The 18,517-nt window shown below is 65.7% G+C and overlaps 3 protein-coding genes across 7 annotated transcripts; 1 reads left to right on the top strand and 2 right to left on the bottom strand.

The window, feature by feature from the left end:
• Positions 1-258: 258 nt before the first annotated feature.
• GAS8 (growth arrest specific 8) lies at positions 259-7,406 on the bottom strand. Of its 2 annotated transcripts, none has more exons than XM_053952447.1 (11): positions 7,335-7,406; positions 6,798-6,881; positions 5,250-5,447; positions 4,891-5,097; positions 4,540-4,594; positions 3,909-4,114; positions 3,548-3,715; positions 3,162-3,248; positions 2,005-2,214; positions 867-932; positions 259-626 (listed from the first exon to the last, which is right to left on the bottom strand). In XM_053952447.1, the coding sequence occupies exons 1-11, from the start codon at positions 7,335-7,337 to the stop codon at positions 477-479; spliced, it is 1,434 nt and encodes a 477-aa protein (XP_053808422.1). In that variant the 5' UTR covers positions 7,338-7,406; the 3' UTR covers positions 259-476. The 2 variants fall into 2 exon arrangements, with proteins under 2 accessions (XP_053808422.1, XP_053808423.1); XM_053952448.1 differs by lacking the exon at positions 7,335-7,406 and adding an exon at positions 7,092-7,196.
• A 106-nt stretch (positions 7,407-7,512) lies between these two features.
• Positions 7,513-11,350, top strand: DBNDD1 (dysbindin domain containing 1). Of its 3 annotated transcripts, none has more exons than XM_053952471.1 (5): positions 7,513-8,027; positions 9,000-9,126; positions 10,031-10,195; positions 10,593-10,733; positions 10,821-11,350. In XM_053952471.1, the coding sequence occupies exons 2-5, from the start codon at positions 9,078-9,080 to the stop codon at positions 10,988-10,990; spliced, it is 525 nt and encodes a 174-aa protein (XP_053808446.1). In that variant the 5' UTR covers positions 7,513-8,027; positions 9,000-9,077; the 3' UTR covers positions 10,991-11,350. The 3 variants fall into 3 exon arrangements, with proteins under 3 accessions (XP_053808446.1, XP_053808447.1, XP_053808445.1); XM_053952472.1 differs by having other exon boundaries at positions 8,996-9,126; positions 10,049-10,195; XM_053952470.1 differs by having other exon boundaries at positions 8,996-9,126.
• Positions 11,351-11,717: 367 nt separating this feature from the next.
• Positions 11,718-17,641, bottom strand: DEF8 (differentially expressed in FDCP 8 homolog). 2 transcript variants are annotated; one of them, XM_053952451.1, is made up of 12 exons: positions 17,627-17,641; positions 15,826-15,944; positions 15,617-15,699; positions 15,384-15,533; positions 15,106-15,169; positions 14,790-14,954; positions 14,175-14,302; positions 13,625-13,738; positions 12,962-13,042; positions 12,657-12,797; positions 12,450-12,559; positions 11,718-12,372 (listed from the first exon to the last, which is right to left on the bottom strand). In XM_053952451.1, exons 2-12 carry the CDS (start codon positions 15,929-15,931, stop codon positions 12,270-12,272), a joined length of 1,245 nt encoding a protein of 414 aa, XP_053808426.1. In that variant the 5' UTR covers positions 15,932-15,944; positions 17,627-17,641; the 3' UTR covers positions 11,718-12,269. The 2 variants fall into 2 exon arrangements, with proteins under 2 accessions (XP_053808426.1, XP_053808425.1); XM_053952450.1 differs by lacking the exon at positions 17,627-17,641 and having other exon boundaries at positions 15,028-15,169.
• Between the last annotated feature and the right edge of the window lie 876 nt (positions 17,642-18,517).

The following is an 18,517-nucleotide window of genomic DNA, read 5'->3' as shown; positions in this document are numbered from 1 at the left end:
CATGTCTGAGGGCTGGGGCCAGGCTCAAGGGGCTGCACTCCCCTGGGCCTCACTATGGGAGGGGGATTCCCACTGCTGTCTCCTCACTCTCCCTCAGGTCGTCTTCATCATCACCGACCCGGCACAGAAGCTCCACGTCCCGCTGCTGATCAGCCCCTACTCCTACACAACGTACCGGGGCAGTTAGAGGGGCACAGCCTTCCCCTGGGGACACAGGAGTGACGCCACCGATGCCATTAAAAACTCCAAACAGCACCGTTTGTCTCAAAAAATCAACTTCCACTTTTGTGGGAACAGAGGTAGCCCCAGGGGCAGCTTGGTGGGGTGGGTGAGATGCCTGGAGGCCTCCAGCTGTGGTCCCCCTTGGGAGGAGAGGTTCCTGAAGATGCTCACTGGGGTCTATTTAAAGACACAGAGCAGGAAAAGAGCACAGCCCCACTACCAGTGTGCCAGTAGGACCCTCAGTGCTGCCAGCATCAGGTGGGCACTGAAACGAGTCCAGCAGGGCCCTGCCCCAGTTCCTGCCCTGGGAAGGGGAAGGACAGTGGCTGGAAACCCAGGTTGTCCAGGGGGATGCCAAAGGCTGTCAGCTTTGCCTCGAAGGTCTGCAGCATGTCGTTGTGTGCCTGCGAGGAAAGGGTCCCTGTCAGCCCCTCTGTCAGCAGAGGAGAGCTCCCTGCACCCCCAGTCTCATTTTCAACCCCCAAGCCAAAGCCATGGAATCACAGAATCGTTTGGGCTGGAAATGCCTCTAAGCTCACCGAGTTCAACGGTTCCCCCAGCAGTGCCAAGGCCAGCACTAACCCACGTCCCCCCCAAGTGCCACACGGCTCCTAAACCTGTCCAGGATTCCTCCCCGCCCTTACCTTGCAGACTCTGGCCAGCTGGAGCTGCAGGTCCTGGATGGCGGCATTCTTGGAATTGAGCACGTCCTGCAAGGGGAGATTGGGATGAGGCTGCACTGCCCAGCCCTGGGGACACGCTGGCCGTGCCACCAGCGGGTGTGGCGTGGCAGAGCACACGGAGGAGCTGCAGCGCCAGCGGAGCAGCAGGCAGCACGGCCTGGCAGGTGGCCACCACCCTGCCCCCTCTGAGTGGCACTGCCAGGGACAGCCAGCCCCAGGCAGGGACAGGGAGCTCCCGGATGAACACCACAGCCATCCCGGTCCGCCCCGCTGCGCAGGGAGTGCTGGCAGCACCTGCTCCAGCAGCACCGTCCTGCTGCCGCGGCACCACGGGAATTACAGGGAGCCAGGCTCCCCGAGGCAGCTGAGAGGAGGAATTCAGGGACCCCAGCAGCTGCAGGAGAGCCCGACGCCAGTGATGCCATCCCAGGAATGTGTTTTCCTTCCACCTGCTGGGAGGTGACACATCCGCCGCCTGCCCCATAGGCCTGGTATGCATCCCAGAGCATCCCAGAGCTTCCCGGACTCCCCCTGCAGCAGGGACCTGGCTGGGGACAAGCAGGAGGGCACCAGGTGGTGGAGCCCTCGTTCCCTGTGTCTGTGCCCAACGCGCAGCAAGCGCTGCTCCCTGGCTCCAGCTGCAGCAGGCGGCAGGAATGTGGGTCTCCAGGCTCTCTGCAGAGGTATTTTTAGCACGGCAGACACCGCAGAGCCCCGGGATCCTGTCTGCACTGTCCCCATGGCCAAGAGAGGCTCACCAGATGCAGCCCCCCCTGCACACAGCCCCTGGGTGCCACTGGACCCGCTGGCAGTCAGCTGGCTGTGTGGCAGTGCTGGCAGTGCCATGGAGCCTGAGGCCATGCTCCTCAAAACAAGCCCCACCTGAGGGACAGATCAGTGCCAAACTCCGACACCCACACGCTCCGCTCTCGAGGCAGAGCCGAGTGCCCCGCGGCACCACACGTGGCCCTGGAAGCGCTGGGAACGAGTGACGTGCCACCTACAGCCACGCAGGATGGGGACGGGCGTTTTCCAGGGGCAGCAGGCACCCCACAGTGGGCTCTGCCCCCCAAATCCAGCCCTCGCCGGGCCCCAGTACCTCTAGCTTGTGCGAGACCAAGGAGAGAGCGCTGGGCTCGAGGTTGGAGGCTGCAACGACCTCGCTGAGCTCCACCTCCTTCTGCTCCAGGAGGGTGAGGAGTCCCTGCAACTTTCGCTCCAGGAGCAGGTTCTTGAACCCCGTTTTTTGCTGCACCTCGTTAATGGCTCTAGTGAACTTCTGATAGAGGTCGTCTCGCTCCTCCTGGACCTGCTCCGGGAGGCAGCACGGTGTCACAGCACCCTCAGGACCCCAGGGGACACGGGGGCCTGCACAATGGTGTGGAGCACAAACACGGCAGAAAACTGGTCCAGCAGCTCAGCCTGGCCGTTCCCCACGGCACCTGCAGCCCACAGGGAAGGCAGGTGCTGTGGCACAGCTTCCCCCCCTCCCTTCTTCCCTCCCTCTCTCCCTCCCTCCATGGTGCAGCACCTGCGCTTCTCCCTCCTCCTCCTCCTCCCCTCCAGGCATGGAATGCCCCAACGGGCTCCCTGCAGCATTAATTCAGACCCCAGCGAGGGCCCCCGGCACACGGGGGTCTCTCCTCTCATCCCCACAGCTGGCAGCAGTCCTTGGCTCACAGCTAGTTAATAAGTGTCCTAATTAGGACACAGTCTCTCCTCCAAAGCCTATTTCTGAACGCTCTGAATCTGGCGCTGTCTTAATGATGGATTGTTAATGAGGCCTCGGATCAATGTTCATATTCCTGGGGATTTCTACGAATTGCAAATGAGCTCTCTCCTGCCTCAGAAGATTTATCTGGGTTAGTGGGGGGGAGCACTCGCTCTGCAGGGCTCTTCCCGAGCACCCCAGAACGGGAGGGAGCGACCCTGGAACCCTGGCAGAAGGAGGGGCCCGAGGCAATGCCCCCTGTCCCTGCTCTGCCCCACGCAGCCCCGGCAGCCCGGGGCCCCGCTGGAGCGTGCATGATTGCTTAGCAAAGGACAAGGCCAGGCCTGTCTGCTGACCGTGGGAGAGGCTGGAGCTGGGAGCAGCTTTGCAGGGAGCAGCGGTTATCACCCGACTGGATTAGCTTTGTAAAGCCCTGGGCTAAGCACGGCCTCTGCTAAGCCCCACGCCCTGTCCTCTGCAGAGGCTTTGGAGAAGGTTTGGAGAGGGTTTGGAAGGTTTGGCCCAGCTCTGCCTGCAGGTCTCACCTTACTGAACCGCTGCTCCAGCACCTCGTGCTCCCACTGAAGGTCCTTCAGTTCCTTCTGGGTGATTTTCAGGTGGGCTTTGGAGTTCTGTGAATGGGAAGGGAGGGTTAAAGAGCACAGGATTGTCTGGGAAGTGTTGGAGATGTGTTCTGGGAGGGGAGGAGAGTGAGCAGCAGAGAGAAAACCAGGCAGCACCCACACCAACCCCCCTGCAGTGGGGCTGGTCTCCCTTCCAGTCTCTCTTTGGATGCCCATCTGAGATCCCACAAATACAAAGTAAGCAGAACAGGACTTGCTTTGCCCAGCAATCACAGCACACCAAGTGGCAGAGGTCAGTGTTTTCCCTTCAGGAACGAGCCCATGAAAGGACAGGGCTGGCCACTCACCATCAGGGCCTCCTTGTCCCTGTAATAGTGAACCAACTTCTTTTGCAGCTCAGCCACCAGCTCCTGGGCCTCCTGCAGCGGCTCTGTCAGCCCCTTGTTCTCACGTATTACATCTGCCTTCTCCTTTTCCAGGGCAGCCTCCTTCTTCTTCAGGTCTTCCACCTGCTCCTGTTCTTGGGAACACAAGTGCTGGCTCCTGGGAGCTGCCCAGCCCCTCAGAGTCCCACACGCCCTCAGGACACCCTCCCCACTCGTGTGTCACCAGCAGCACCCACACTGACACCTGGGGACTGCCAGATCCAGCTGACACCCTGGCAGGAGCAGTCCCTGGGAGGAGGGGTGACACAGGGACGGGCAATACCTTCAGGAGGTTGATGAGTGTCAGGTTTTTGGCGGTGATATCGCTGTAGTAGTTCTTGATGGCACCAAAAGCCCCCTCGTGGTTCCCCATCAGCTCGCTGATCTGGGTGTTCTTCCTCTCCTCCAGCTCATGGATCTCTGTCTTCCTCCGCAGGTCCATCTCATCCCGCAGTGCCTGCATCTTCCTGGTGTACTTGGCCTCCATCTCTGGGGGGAAAATTGTCAGAGATGGGGAAAAACTGGCTGAAACTGGGGAGGAAAAGTGACCAGAATGGGGAAGGGAGGAAAAACAGCCACAGGATACTGAGGGAATACTCGCCAAAACTGTGTGGGTTGGGACCAGCTGGAATTGGGAGGGAAAAACAACCAGAACTGAAGGGCAAAACTAGACTGATCTGGGGAGGAAAGCCAGCTGGAACTTGTGGGGAAAACTGGCCAGAACCTCGAGTGGGGGAGATCAGCCAAAAGGGGTGGGAAGCTGACCAGAACTGGGATGAAAAAATGGCCAGAACAGGGAAGGGAAAAATGGCCAGAACTGGGGAGAACCTGCCCCCATGTGCTCAAGGTGCTGCTTGGGAACCAGAAGCAGCTCTCCCTGTCATTCTCCTGTGGGATCTGCCTCATGCCCTCACCTTTGGTCTGCAGCTCAAAGTCGCTGCGTAGCCGGGCCATCTCCTCCTCATGTTTCTGTGAGGAAGAAATTCCGTGTTGGAAGAAACAACCAAATCCCAAGCCAGCCCATCCCCAGGGATTCCCTCCTGCTCTTTGGGAAAGGATTCTGATCCCATGTTGATGCAAACAGTGGTTTGCAGGTTCTCCAGCTGCTCTCACAGCTCCCCACTGTGGGAGAGGGGTCACCCAGGAATCCCTTCTCCCCCTTCCTGCACCAGAAATCCCATCTCACCCCACAGAGAGTCAGGGAGGCAAGATCCCACTCCTGCTGCCACGCCGGGGATGAGGCTCCAGCCCAGCCAGGGACATACCAGGCAGAGGTTTGTAATGGCTGCCTCATTGGCCAACTCCTGCTCCTTCAGCCTTATGTTCAAGGAGCGCTTCTCTTTCCACAGCTCCTGCTCCTGGTCCCAGTGATCCTTCTGGGCCCGCCTCAGGGACAGGACTCCCTCTGCCTTCAGCTCTGTCAGGTTCTCCTGCTGCTCGTGCAACAGGTGCTTCACCTTCTGCTTGTACACCTAAGGACAGGCCAGAGACCGGGTGAGGGGCTCAGCAGGAGACACCAGGAGCTGGGATGCTGGTGAGACATTCCTGGATCACATCCTGCCCAGCTCCTCCTCCTCTCGTCCTCAGAGCTGCCCAAGGCTCACCTGGAGCCCTTCAGCCCCACCTTGATCTCCAGTTGGTGCCGCTCCTCCGCCTCCTCCATCTCCCGGTCCCGGTTCCGCAGCTCCGCTTTCCTCTCCTCCAGCTCCCGGCGGGTGATCTCCCAGAAGCTCTGGATCCTGTTACACTCCAGCTGGAAAGAGTTCCGCTCCTGCCGCTCGCGGTCCAGCTCCTCCCGGAGATGCACCATGTGCTCCAGCAGCTGCGAAGCCAAGACACAGGTAAGGGGGCAGGGAGGCCTTGGACAGGTGCCTTTGGGGACTCCACGTCCCAAACCCGGCAGGATGTGGTGGTTGTCACCAGTGAGGAGCTGTGGAGATCCCTGACTAACCCAGCAGCTTCTGGAAAAAGAATCACAAACCCTCACCTGCCTGGGATGGGGTTCTGGCCAGCCAGGTCCTGTAACAGCATTCTCAGGTATCAGAATAAAACAAGAGAGACTCCCTTTTCTTCACATGGGAAAAGCCCAGTCTTTATTCACATAACTCATTTTATCCCGTTTTCACAGACCTCGTGTGCAACACCTATTGCCTGGTAGTTTTCTTACCACTTTGTTTATTGGCCAGAAGGTGATTCGTGTGTACGTGCTAAGGTTCAGGTTGTTTACATTTTTCTTTTGTGGGTTGTCATGGAATAGATCTAATGTTTATGCAGGTGCACTTATTTTTCACCCAAGAATAGGTTGTTATGTTAGCAAACTGTTCATTCCAAGTTTGTTTTTGCATGGGAACTTGCAAAGCACTAGCTGCACTCGGGAGAAGTGACAGGCTAACCATTAGTTTAACAGAGCAGGCCTGGTTTTATGAGGCCTTTCTTTTATAATTCTTCTACCTGTCACAACACTCAGGTGCTTAGATACTTCTGGTTCACAGAATTGTTTGGGTTGGAAAAGCCTCAAAAATCAAGTTTAACTGTTCCTCCAGCACTGCCAATGCCAGCCCTAACCCATGTCCCCAAGTGCCACATCCACATGACTCTTAAATCTCTCCAGGGATGGGGACTACACCTCTGTCCTAGGCAGCCTGGGAAGGACTGGACAACCCTTTCCAGGAAGAAATTTTCCCAATATCCAACTTCAACCTCCCCTGGCCCAGCCTGAGGCCGTTCCCTCTCCTGTCAGGAGCTGTGCAGAGCCACAAGGTCCCCCCGGAGCCTCCTTTCCTCCAGGCTGAGCCCTTTTCCAGCTCCCTCAGCCACTCCTCGTGCTCTGGACCCTTCCCCAGCTTCACTCCCTTCTCTGGGCCTGCTCCAGCCCCTCTTTCTTGTCCTGAGGGGCTCCAAGATTCCAGGTACGGCCTCAGCAGTGCCCAGGACACGGGGCTGGAGAGCAGAGGGTGGGATGAGGAGGCTGCTCCTTCCCAGAAGAGCAGGAAGCACCGGCCCCAGCCCCGGCCCCAGGCAGGCGCCAGTGACACACGCAGCCCGGCTGCTCGGCCCCGTCACCCTCTGCACCTGTTGTCCCCAGAGCTGGGCCCGGCGCCACGCAGGGTCCCCAGAGCTGCTCCTACCCGCTCTTCCCCCTCCTCGCCAGGGGTGGCCGGGGACCGCTCACCTGCTCCCTGCTCATGTCCTCCGGGGCCAAGGCATCCACCACCGCCGGCCCTTTGCCCCCTTTCCCTGCTTTCTTTTTGGGCGCCTGAGGACAGAAAGCCAAGCACAGGAGGTGGATGAGTGAGGAGGAAACCGTGCTGCTCAGGGCCCCCGTGCCGGCCCCGGAGCATCCCTGCTCTCAGGGCAGGGACGGGGGACAACGGCGACACGGAGCCGGGAGCGGCCTGCAAGAGCCTCATGCGCTGCCACTGCCGGCTCAGCTCCGTGTGAACCCCTAGGCACAAAGCACCTGTACCCAAAATAACGCCCGAGCGGCATCACCGCAGCGCCGGGCACGGCGCCGGGGGGCTCCGGACCCTCCCCGGGAGCGGGCCGGGACAGGACGGGGCTCGCAGACATCGGAGCGCGGGGCTCCACCGCGCTCCCCTGCCTGCACACGCCGGCTGCCGGACACCCTTCAGCAGCCTCCGAAGTTCTCCCCCCGGCCCCGGTTCTCCTCCCGGTCCCGGGCCCGGGCCGGTCCCGGCTCCGCTCTCACCATGGCGGCGGCACCAGCGTCTCCGGGCAACGGACGGCAGATCCCGCGAGAGGACGGCGAAATCTCGCGAGAGCGGCGCTGCGTGGAGACACGCCCCCTAGCAACGCCACGCTCCGCCCTGGCAACGGGGGCGGGGCCAGCGAGACCGGGAGGGGACCGGGAGGGGACCGGGAGGGGACACCGGGCAGAAGCGGGGGGACATCGCGGGGACCGGGCGGGGAGGAAGCGGCGGGGAGCGGTGTGAGGGAACGGGGGGACCGGGGGAACCGCGCGGTTCGGCGGGAACCGGGGGGGTGGCGGGGGAGTTCGGGGACGACTGGGGGGACAAACCCGGAGGGTCCCGTTGTGCCCGGCCCAGGCTCCTCCACCCCCGCGCCCACCGCTGTGACCGGAGCTGTTCCCCACAGCTGCGGTCCCCCTGCTCAGCTCCCGCAGCCCCACGCTGCACCCCCGGTCCCCGTGTGCCCCCCCCCCCGCTCTTCCCGGTCCCCTCCGCGCCCTCTCTTGTCCCGCCGGTGCTCCCGCCCCTCGGCTCCGCCCATCCCGGTGTCCCCGCCCCCGCCGCGGCGGGCAGGACCGTGCGGGCTGCGGGCTGGCACCGGGCCCGCCCAGCACCGGACCGGCACCGGCACCGGCGCCGGCATCAGCGCCGACCCCGGCCCATGGCGGCTCCGGCAGCGGTCGCCACCGGAGGTGAGGGCGGGGAGCAGAGTGGGGAGGCTCGGACCGGCACGCCCATCACCGTGGAACCGGGCCGGGCCCCGCGGGGCGGACGAGGAGATGTAGGGCGGGGGTGCCACGGGAAGAGCTGCATGGGGGGGGGGCGCATTGGGGCGCAAAGGGGGGCGTGGGGCCGAGCTGGGGGTGCCCGGCTGCAGGGGGAGGGGGACTCGGGGGGGGCGGGGGCAGGACATCGGGGGGGTTCTGTGCAGGGAGAGTCGGGGATGCAGGGAGAGAGCAGTGGGGTGCCCGGAGAATGTGGGGGGACACGGGGGGGGTTCGGGGGTCTGAGGGAGCACGGGAGTGCCCCGGGGACTTGGGGGGCAGCGGGATGCTCGCAGGAGGTGGGGGTGCAGTGCGGTGACAAGGGGAGGCAGTGGGGTGGCCAGGTGGTCAGACGGAGCAGGGGAGCGCGCTGGCGACTTGGGCTTGCCACGGGGTGCCCAGGGAATGTGGGGGCACAGTGGGGTGCCCGGGGGTGTAGAGGAGCAGTAAGGGTGCTCACAGGACGTGCAGGAACTCTGGGGTGCCCAGGGGACCTTGCAGACATCCCGCACAGCGGTGGCAGCGCCGGTGTGCGGAGGGGCTTGGGGACAGGGAGGTGGCCGTGCTGGTGCAGCTGAGGGGGCCCAGAATTCTGGGGGGGCTGCACCTGGCGACGGAGGCGGTGCCGGGGCTGCCCTGCACGCCCGTCCCTCCCGCGTGTGGCCCGCACACGACTGTGCCGTAGCCGCCAGCACGGGGCAGCCCCGGCCGTGGCACCGGGGGAACGGCGGGACACCGGGCCCGTGGGGGGACAGTGCCACTGGGGCGGGCTGCGGGTGCCGCGGGGTGACCGGTGCCGTGGGGTGCCGGTACCGGCGGCTGCCCGGCTCTGCGGTTGCCGTGAGTCAGCACACGTCGTGCGGGGGAGATCCCTGATCCGGCCCCGCTCCCGCCAGGCAGCCGGTGAGCCCAGGCCGGAGCGGGCGGTGACACTGCTGGTGACACTGCTGGTGACACGGCCGGTGGCACGGCGGGACCATGCAGGCGGAGGCCAGAGGGGAATTCTGCAGCCGGGACCAGCGCCCTGGTGGGTGGGGGCGTGGTGCGGGCAGGGGGCCGTGCTCCTTACGGTGACACGGCGCGGTGTCACCCACCGGGGCTGGGTGGCGAGGTGGCGGGAGCGGGCAAGAGCAGGCAGGGCCCGTGTCTGCTCTGGAGCGCGGTGAGGACCCCATTTCCCGGCCCGAGGGAACGCACCGTCAGCGCGGGGTGCCTGATCCCCCCTGCGGGGTCAGGATGTGGCAGAGCCAGTGTCGGGGCAGAGGGCTGCTGTCCCACTGGTGATGTCCCGCAGCTCCGCGTGCCAGCAGCAGGAACACCCCGTAACATCCCTTTCCCCGCTGGGTTGGAGGTCTCTGACCCTGCCCCGCTGTCACCATCCTGGTGGGAGGGAGGCGATGCCCACCCCTGTGCCGTGTCACCCCGTAACTCAGTGGTGGCATGGTTTGCTGGCGGCACGTGCCGCCAGGGCACCGGCACCGACCTCGGGGGGACAGGGTGCTGTGTCCCCCCGCGCTGCCCTGGGCACACAGGGCCTCCTCCCAGCCCCGGTGCCCCGAGACACGGCTGTGCCCCCGCTGTGTGCCACAGCCACGGGCTGTACCACCACCGTGTGCCACGGCCTGTGCCATGACCGTGGCCGTGTGCCACCGCCGCCTTGTCCCTCCGGCTCTTCCCGGGGACAGTCCCAGCACAATCCGCCCTTGTCCGGCCCCGGCACAGCCTGCGCTTTGTCTCGCCGACACAAAGGGGCTGCGCGGGGAGGGGGGCGCGGGGCGGGGGGTGGGGAGCTGCCAGCTTCCCACACGAGGGTCTCGGGCAGCTCTGCCCGCCCCCCTGCTCCTTCCCGGGGGTCCTGCTGTCCCCAGCCCCTTAGCTGGGCACCCCCCGAGCGCTGGGGGCCCCAAAAGGAGCTGCCCTCACTGACACAGAAGGTGCTGGTGTGGCAGAGCTTGGCAAGGAGCCACTGGTCCCGGAGCGCCCCGCAGGGACCCCCACGCACGGGCCGGCCCAGGAGACCCCCCGAGTCCCCGCGGAGGAGCAGGGTGGCATCCCCATCCCCAGCGCCGGCCTGCTGCAGGTCACCGAGCGCCGACGTGAGTGAGGCCCTGAGCTGGGGTCCCTGCTTGTCCCTGCCAGCTCCTGGCATCCCTGCCTGTGCCTGAGGTCCCCTGCTTTGTCCCTGGGATGTCTGCCTGCCCATAGCATCACCTTCCTGTGCCCAGCACCTCGGGTCTGCTCCACGGTTTCCTGCCTATCCCTGAGAGTCCTCTGCCAGCCCTTGGGGTCTCCTGCCTGTCCCCAGCCTTCTGTCATCCCCTGGGGTCTCCTTCCTGTCCCTGGGGTCCCCTGACACCGCTAGGGTCCCCTGCTAGCCCCCAGCCAGTCGTGGTCGCCCCCCAAGCCCCCCTCCCCCAGCTCCTCAAGCAGCAGACCCCCGCCTCCCGCACTGGGGACAGCGGTGGGTCCCCAGCCTGTCGCCGGTGCCCGCAGAGCCCCTGAGCAGCGTGTCTTCGCTGGAGGTGCACTTCGACCTGCTGGACCTGACGGAGCTGACGGATATGTCGGACCAGGAGCTGGCCGAGGTCTTCGCCGACTCCGACGAGGAGAACGTGGCCGGAGAGACGCCCGGCGGTGAGCGGGGCTCCGGGGCCGCCGGTCCCGGTCCGTCCGCCCGTCCCGGTGCGTCGCTGACCGCCCACCCGCCCGTGCGTCCCGCAGGGCTGCAGCCGCCGGCGGTGCCGCGGGCCGGGTACCTGCGCTCGCCCTCCTGGACCCGCGCGCGGGAGCAGGGCCGGGACAAGAAGCACCTGAGTGACCCCGAGCTGCCGCCGGGACCCCCGGGACCCCCGGACGCCTTCCTGCCCGCCGAGCGCCCGCGGGAGCCGTAGGGACCAAACCCGCCGGGGGACACCGGGATACGCCGGTGCTGGTCCCGTCCGTACCGATGGAGCCCGTCCCCGGGCGCAGGACTCCCGTTAGCCCGCCCGGAGGGCAGAGGCGGCCCCAGCCCCGCGGCGGGGACGTACCGGGCTGCCCTCAGCCGGTGGCCCGCGGCCCCGGGGGGAAACCGGGCCGGCCCCGCCGGCCCCCGGGAGCGGCACGGCCTTGGTTGCCGGGAGCGGCGGATGGGGCAGGACGGGACGGGTCGCACGGCTCAGCGCGGCCCGACGGAGCGCGGCCGGTGCCGGTGCCCGCCCGGTTCTGATGTAGCAGTGCTGTGATCCGGTAAAACCGACCGACCGACCCACCGCCGGCCTCTGCCCGTCTGCGCCGCCGCGTGGGGGAGCGGGAGGAGTTGGGGGCACGGTACACCTCGGGAGCAGCGGGGAGGAGGGTGCCCGGCCGTACCGGGTACCGGGGCAGCGTGGCCGCGGCCACTCTCGATGGGCGGGAGACCGGCGGTGACTGCGGCGCATCCCCGACAACGTCGCGCAGCACAATTCTATCCCGCGGGCGGCGCCGGCCCGCGGACCGGCCCGGGGCCGGGTCGGTGCCCGTGCTCGCCCCCGGCAGCCCCAGCCTCGGCGGGAGCTCCCGGGCTGCCACCCCCGGGCATTCGCACATTCTGCCCGTGCCCACGGTGCCCCCCGCCGCCGCCCGAAGCAGGGACACGAGTGCTGGGTTGCGCAAAGAGGCTCGTTAATGCTACAGGAACCAGCGGGGACAAGGGGAGGCAGCGGCTCCACCCCGCACCCGGTCCAGCCCGGGGAAGATCCCGCAGCCTCCCCCCACCGGGGCTCGGCCCCGGTAACGGTGGTGCCGTGGGCTGGGGAGGGACCAGAGTCCAGTATTGTGTGTGGGAGGGACTCGGTCCCATCCCGGTGCCAGGGCTGAGCACCTGTCACTGTCACTGCAGGACAGGGCAGCACCAGCCCTGGCCCGCACCCATCCCTGCCCGCAGCCCGGTTCCAGGCAGGGACGGCAGGAGCCGCTGCGGGGCCTTTACCGGATCCCAGTTAACCCGATCCTGGCCCTTCTCCATGCTCCCGGCAATGGCTGGGGCCCAGCAGTGATTCCCTCCCGGCATGTCCATGAGCAGAGGATCCCAGAGGCAGGGCCACCCCAGTCCCCAAACCACCACCGGGCTGATTGTGTCCATCCCGGGGCCCTGTGGTGGGTGGGGGGCGGTCCTGGGCCTGAGACCCCACAATGGGGCCAGAGCCCCCCTCAGGGCTCCACCTCCGTGCCGGAGTCCTGGAACAAGGATTGCTTCCGCAGGCTCAGCCGGGCGCACCGGGGGCAGGTGGTGGAGTTGTCGTAGTAGCAGTCCCTGGAGAGGGAGGGGACAGTGTTGGGTCACCCCCTGCCACCCCCGTGTCCCCACATCCCGCCCCAGCGTGTCGGTACCTGTGGAAGACGGCAGAGCAGTCGGCGCAGACCGAGGTGTGGCTGTCGAAGGGGAAGAGCACGTCGCCCTCCCGGCACAGCTCACAGACGAAGCCCTTGGCCTGGCATCGCTGGGGGAGCAGGCAGCAGGTGACAGTGGTGACCCCGCCAGCCCTCCGCTGGCCCCACGGGGGTCTCCCCACGGCTCTGCCCCCAACATGGGCTCACCTCGCAGTCCAGCTTGATGTGCTTGGCAAAGAGCGTGTGGATCTCGGTGAGGGAGCAGCTGAGGCGCCCGGCCTCGATGTCGATCAGGTCCTGCAGCGAGTACATCTCGTCGTTCTCCACAAAGTGCTGCCGGTCCTGCAGCTGTGGGCAAACGGGGCACTGTGACTGCCACCGCTGTGTGACCATCACTGCTGTGTGACCATCACCAAGGTGTGACCATCACCAAGGTGTGACCATCACCAAGGTGTGACCGCCACCAAGGTGTGACCACCACTGCCACGCCTGGCCCTGGCCCCCGGCCTGACCTGCAGCAGCAGCCGCGCCTCCATCGCCTCCTTGCAGGTGATGAAGTAGGGCTTCATCAGCAGGATGTCCTGGCGCAGCTTCTGCGGGGGACACGATGGGAAAGGGTGGGAATGGGGACAGGAATGGGTGTAGGGGCAGGGATGAGACAAGGACAGGACAAAGGGCAGTGGCAGGATGGGGATGGGGCAAGGATGAGATGGAGATAGTGTGAGAATGGGACAGGATGGGGATGGGGATGGGGATGGGGATGGGGATGGGGATGGGGATGGGGATGGGGATGGGGATGGGGACAGGAATGGGATGGGATGTGAATGGTGACAGGGATGGCATGGAAATACAGCAATGGGCACAGGAATGGGAACGGAGGTGGAGACAGGAATAGGACCATAGGGAAAAGGGCAGTGGTAGGGGCAGGATGAGGATGAGGACAGGGTTGTTAATGGGATGGAGACAGGAGCATGACAAGAAAAAGACCAGATTGGGTCAAGTTCATCCCTGTTACAGTCTGGGCACCCTCTGCCCCAAACTGCCCACCCCACCTTGCTTCCTCTCTGTGGGACCCAATGGGTGCCACTGGGGTCCCCCCACCTCCTGCTCACTGCACAGGCCCTCTGTGGTGTCCCCTGCCCTTGTGGGGTGTCCTCCCCAGAGCCAGCACTCACCCGGATCTCCACCAGCTCCTCCACGTAGTTGAAGAGCAGTGGGTTGATCTCCCGCAGCTTCAGCACTGGCCGTGACACCATCAGTGCCAGGTACCTCATGCTGCACCGTGACACCTGCCCAACACCACCACGGCCACCCTCAGCACCTGCCAGCCCTGCTGCCACCCCACACTGACCCCTGCCAGGGTACCCGTCACAGGGACACGGCCCTGGGGACACGGCCCTGGGGACACGGCTTCCCCTCAAGTGATCTTTGCCCAGCAACCCCCATAACCAGGGACGTGGCCCCTGTGACAAGGGGTTTTGTCCCCCAGGTGACATCTACACAAGGCCACGGTCCCCGGGGACATGCAAGATCAGGGATGGGATCCCCCAAGTGACCTCTACCAAGGGACATGTCCCCATGACAAAGGACACAGCTCCCAAGTCACCTCTACCCACGGATACACCTCCCAGGGACCCCCATGAACAAGGACATGGCCCCCCAGGTGGCCTTCACCCAGGGACTCTCGTGACACCCCAGGGTGCCCCCACCCCACGCCAGGGGCACCTTGCGGGGCTCGAAGTCCCAGTTGTGGATGGCACGGGCGGGCACCACGGCCAGGTCGTTCCAGTGGCAGCTGGAGCAGTAGTAGAGGCCGGTGTAGTCGCACTGCCTGGCCTCGCTGGGCACCCCCCCTGTGGTGGCACAGGGCTGGCACGGGGCTGGCACTGGCACCGCCCTGCTCACCCCACACCCCGTGCGTGCCCCCAGGACACCCAGCAACACCTGGGGACACGGCAGGGCCCCGGTGTCACCTTCCCCAGATCCCCGTAACTCCCAGCCCCCACAGCCCAAACCTTCAGCTCCTCCCAGCCCCGCACGCCTCCCAGCCCACAGCCCCTCAGCGCCAGGCAGCCCCAGCAGCTCCCCCAGCCTCACAGAGCCCCCACAAGGGAGCTCAGCCCCACAAGCTCCCACCTCCCCTCATCCTCACAACCCTTCAGTCCCGCAGAGCTTCATAAACCCCCCAGCCCTACACCCCCCAACCCCACAGAGCTCTCAGCTCATCCCAGCCCCACAGAGCCCCCCAGCTACCATCTCCCCCCAGCCCCTGCAGCCCCCCAGCCCCGGTTTCCTCAAGCCCCCCAGCCCCCCCAGCCCCCTGGAGCAGCAGGGGCTCACGGAGGGAGATGGGGGCCCGGCACTCGGCACAGCGGTAGTCCTGGCTGTCCAGTCCGCTCTCGGGGCAGATGCTGAGCTGGTACTCGGCCTGGTGGCTCACCTGGGCCCGCACGCACGGCCGGCTCACCAGCGGCAGGCACTTGCTGTGGCACCGGTAGTAGCAGCCTGGGGGGCACAGGGCGGGTGTCAGTGTGGGGATGGGGCAAGCAGGGACGTGGGGGGGGCGTCCCAGACCCACCTGTGCAGGTGTACCAGGTCTGGATGAGCCCCCAGATGATGGTGCTGCACTTGTCACACATCTGCTTGACGCTCTTACTCTTCTCCTTGTAGAAACGATGCTCCAGGACCACCCGGATGTTGGGCTCATCCTCACCAGGGTCCTGCAGGAGGAAAGGTGGGGTCAGAGAACTAAAGAACCATGGAATGGCTTGGGTTGAACCTTAAAGGTCATCCCATTCCATCCCCTGCCATGGGTGGGGACACCTTCCACCATCCCAGGTTGCTCCAAGGCCTGTCCAGCCTTCCAGGGATGGGCGTCAGCACGGAGCCCCAGCCACAGAGACCCTCTGGCCCCAGCTGCAGCCTCAGCCCCACCTTCAGCTCCTGCAGCTTGAGGCGGAGGTGGATGAGCCGAACCACGGCGTCCTTCTGCCGCTCCGAGTGCTCGGGCAGCGCCAGGATCACCCGCTTGCACTCCTCGATGGCCCGGCGCAGCTGCGGCACGTCCGACGCCAGGATCAGCCCCTGCCACCGCCACCGGAGGAGGAGGAGGGTGAGCTGAGCCCCCCGTATCCCCCCCCCATCCCCACAACGCCCTCCCCACTCACCACGGGGCGGGAGAAGTGGTCCTCGGCCAGCCCCAGGTCCAGGGCGCCCTCGGGGTCCCCTGGGGTGGGATCCGGCTGCTGGGCTGCAGAGGGGGGGGTCTCAGGGGGGGGCTGAGCCCACCCCCAAATAGGGGGTACCGTGGAGGGGCTGGGCCTGGCTGCCCACCCCGGTGTGGGACAGGGAGTGGGGTGGGGGAATCAGCACCCACCCGGGGCAGGGGATTCTCCGTCGGGGCGCTCCAGCTGCTCAGGGCTCTTGTTGAAGGGGTTCAGGTGGGCCTGGCGGAAGCGGGCCAGCCGCTCATCCGACGCCATTGCCACCGTCCTGCTGGGCCACGGACACCGCCTCAGTTAGCCCAGCGCCGGCAGCAGCACCGGCACGGGCACCCTGGCATCGACACCCCAGCACTGGCACTGGCACCATCACCAGCACCCCAATACCCAAATACCATCAGTGGCACCCCAAAGACCATCAGTGGCACCCCAAAGACCATCACCAGCACCCCAAATACCATCAGTGGCACCCCAAATACCATCACCAGCACCCCAAAGACCATCAGTGGCACCCCAAATACCATCACCGGCACCCCAAATACCATCAGTGGCACCCCAAATACCATCACTGGCACCCCAAATACCATCACCAGCACCCCAATACCCAAATACCATCAGTGGCACCCCAAATACCATCACTGGCACCCCGAATACCATCACCAGCACCCCAATACCCAAATACCATCAGTGGCACCCCAAATACCATCACTGGCACCCCGAATACCATCACCAGCACCCCAATACCCAAATACCATCAGTGGCACCCCAAATACCATCACTGGCACCCCGAATACCATCACCAGCACCCCAATACCCAAATACCATCAGTGGCACCCCAAATACCATCACTGGCACCCCGAATACCATCACCAGCACCCCAATACCCAAATACCATCAGTGGCACCCCAAATACCATCACTGGCACCCCGAATACCATCACCAGCACCCCAATACCCAAATACCATCAGTGGCACCCCAAATACCATCACCAGCACCCCGAATACCATCACTGCCACCCCAAATACCATCACCAGCACCCCAAATAGCATCACCAGCACCCCAAATACCATCAGTGGCACCTCAAATACCATCACCAGCACCCCAAATACCATCAGTGGCACCCCAAATACCATCAGTGGCACCCCAAATACCATCAGCAGCACCCCAAATACCATCACTGGCACCCGAAATACCATCACTGGCACCCCAAATACCATCACCAGCACCCTGAATACCATCACTGCCACCCCGAATACCATCACCAGCACCCCAAATACCATCACCCCGTCACAGGCATTTGCACTCTATCACCGGCACCCACGCCCTGGCACCATCACAAATCACCCCATCACAGGCACCAATAGCGCCTCAGCAGCACCGGCACTGTCACCAACACCCTGTCATGGCACTGATGGCCCGGCACAGCACTGACGTGCCAGCACCAGCAACACTGTCGCCAACACCTTGTTACCAGCACTGACACCCCGGCACTGCCACGTCCCCACCACCAGCACCACCCCGGTACACCCACCGACACACCGGCACTGACACCGACACCGACACACCGGCACTGACACCGACACACCGGCACTGACACCGAGACACCGGCACTGACACCGACACCGACACACCGGCACTGACACCGACACACCGGCACTGACACCGAGACACCGGCACTGACACCGACACAGCGGCACAGACACCGACACAGCGGCACAAACACCGACACACCGGCACAAACACCGACACACCGGCACCGGCACTCTGTCACAAGCACCAACACCCCAGCACCGTCCCCGTCCCCGCCACCTCGGTGCTGTCACCATACCCCGTCTCCGTTCCCGTCCCTGTCCCCGTCTCCGTCCCCGCGGACGGACGCGTCCCTCCGCCTCCCACGCCCGTGCCCCCGCCCTGCCCCGCCGCCACCGCCCGCTTCGGCCCACGGTCACCACGTACCGGTACCGCCCACCCATCCCGGCCCCCCGAGGGCCCCGCTGTCCCCTCCTGTCCCCTCCTGTCCCCTCCTGTCCCCGCAGCCCCCCGAGCGCGCCCCCGCCCCGCTCACCGCCGCGCCCGCCCGCGCGCCCCGCCCCCCGCGCGGCCACGCCTCCGTAACCACGCCTCCCCCGCGCCCTGCGTGCTGCTGCCCCCTGCCGGCCGGCAGACCGCACTGCGCCGCGCCGCGCCCGGGCGGGGCCGCTCCGCGAAATCCGCACCGCGCCCGCCGGTACAGCCCCGGCCCCGCCGGTACGGCCCCCGGCCCCGCCGCTACAGCCCCCGGCCCCGCCGGTACAGCCCGGCCCCGCCGGTACGGCCCCCGGCCCCGCCGCTACGGCCCCCGGCCCCGCCGGTACAGCCCCGGCCCCGCCGCTGCAGCCCCCGGCCCCGCCGCTACGGCCCCCGGCCCCGCCGGTACAGCCCCCGGCCCCGCCGGTACAGCCCCCGGCCCCGCCGCTACGGCCCCCGGCCCCGCCGCTACAGCCCCCGGCCCCGCCGGTACAGCCCGGCCCCGCCGGTACGGCCCCGGCCCCGCCGCTGCAGCCCCCGGCCCCGCCGCTACGGCCCCCGGCCCCAGAACCCCCCGTCCTACCATACCTTGTCCCTACAGCCCCCATCCCCACTGTATCCACCCTTACAGACCCCACCCCCACAGCCTTCATCCCCGGTGTCCCCATCCCCACAGCCCTACTGGTCAACGGCCCCCAAAGCCATCGGGGGCTCCGATCCAGGAGTGTCCCGAGTCCTCCACAGCTGGGCACACACCCAGCCCTGGGGAAACACCCAGGCGTCCCTGGGGTCTGTGCCACCACCTCAGATTGGGGAACAAAGGGCCAACTGTGTCCTGGT

The sequence above is a fragment of the Vidua chalybeata genome, chromosome 11, assembly GCF_026979565.1.
Source record: "Vidua chalybeata isolate OUT-0048 chromosome 11, bVidCha1 merged haplotype, whole genome shotgun sequence".
NCBI classification, from domain to species: domain Eukaryota; kingdom Metazoa; phylum Chordata; class Aves; order Passeriformes; family Viduidae; genus Vidua; species Vidua chalybeata.
This window is presented reverse-complemented; position numbering and strand designations above follow the sequence as displayed.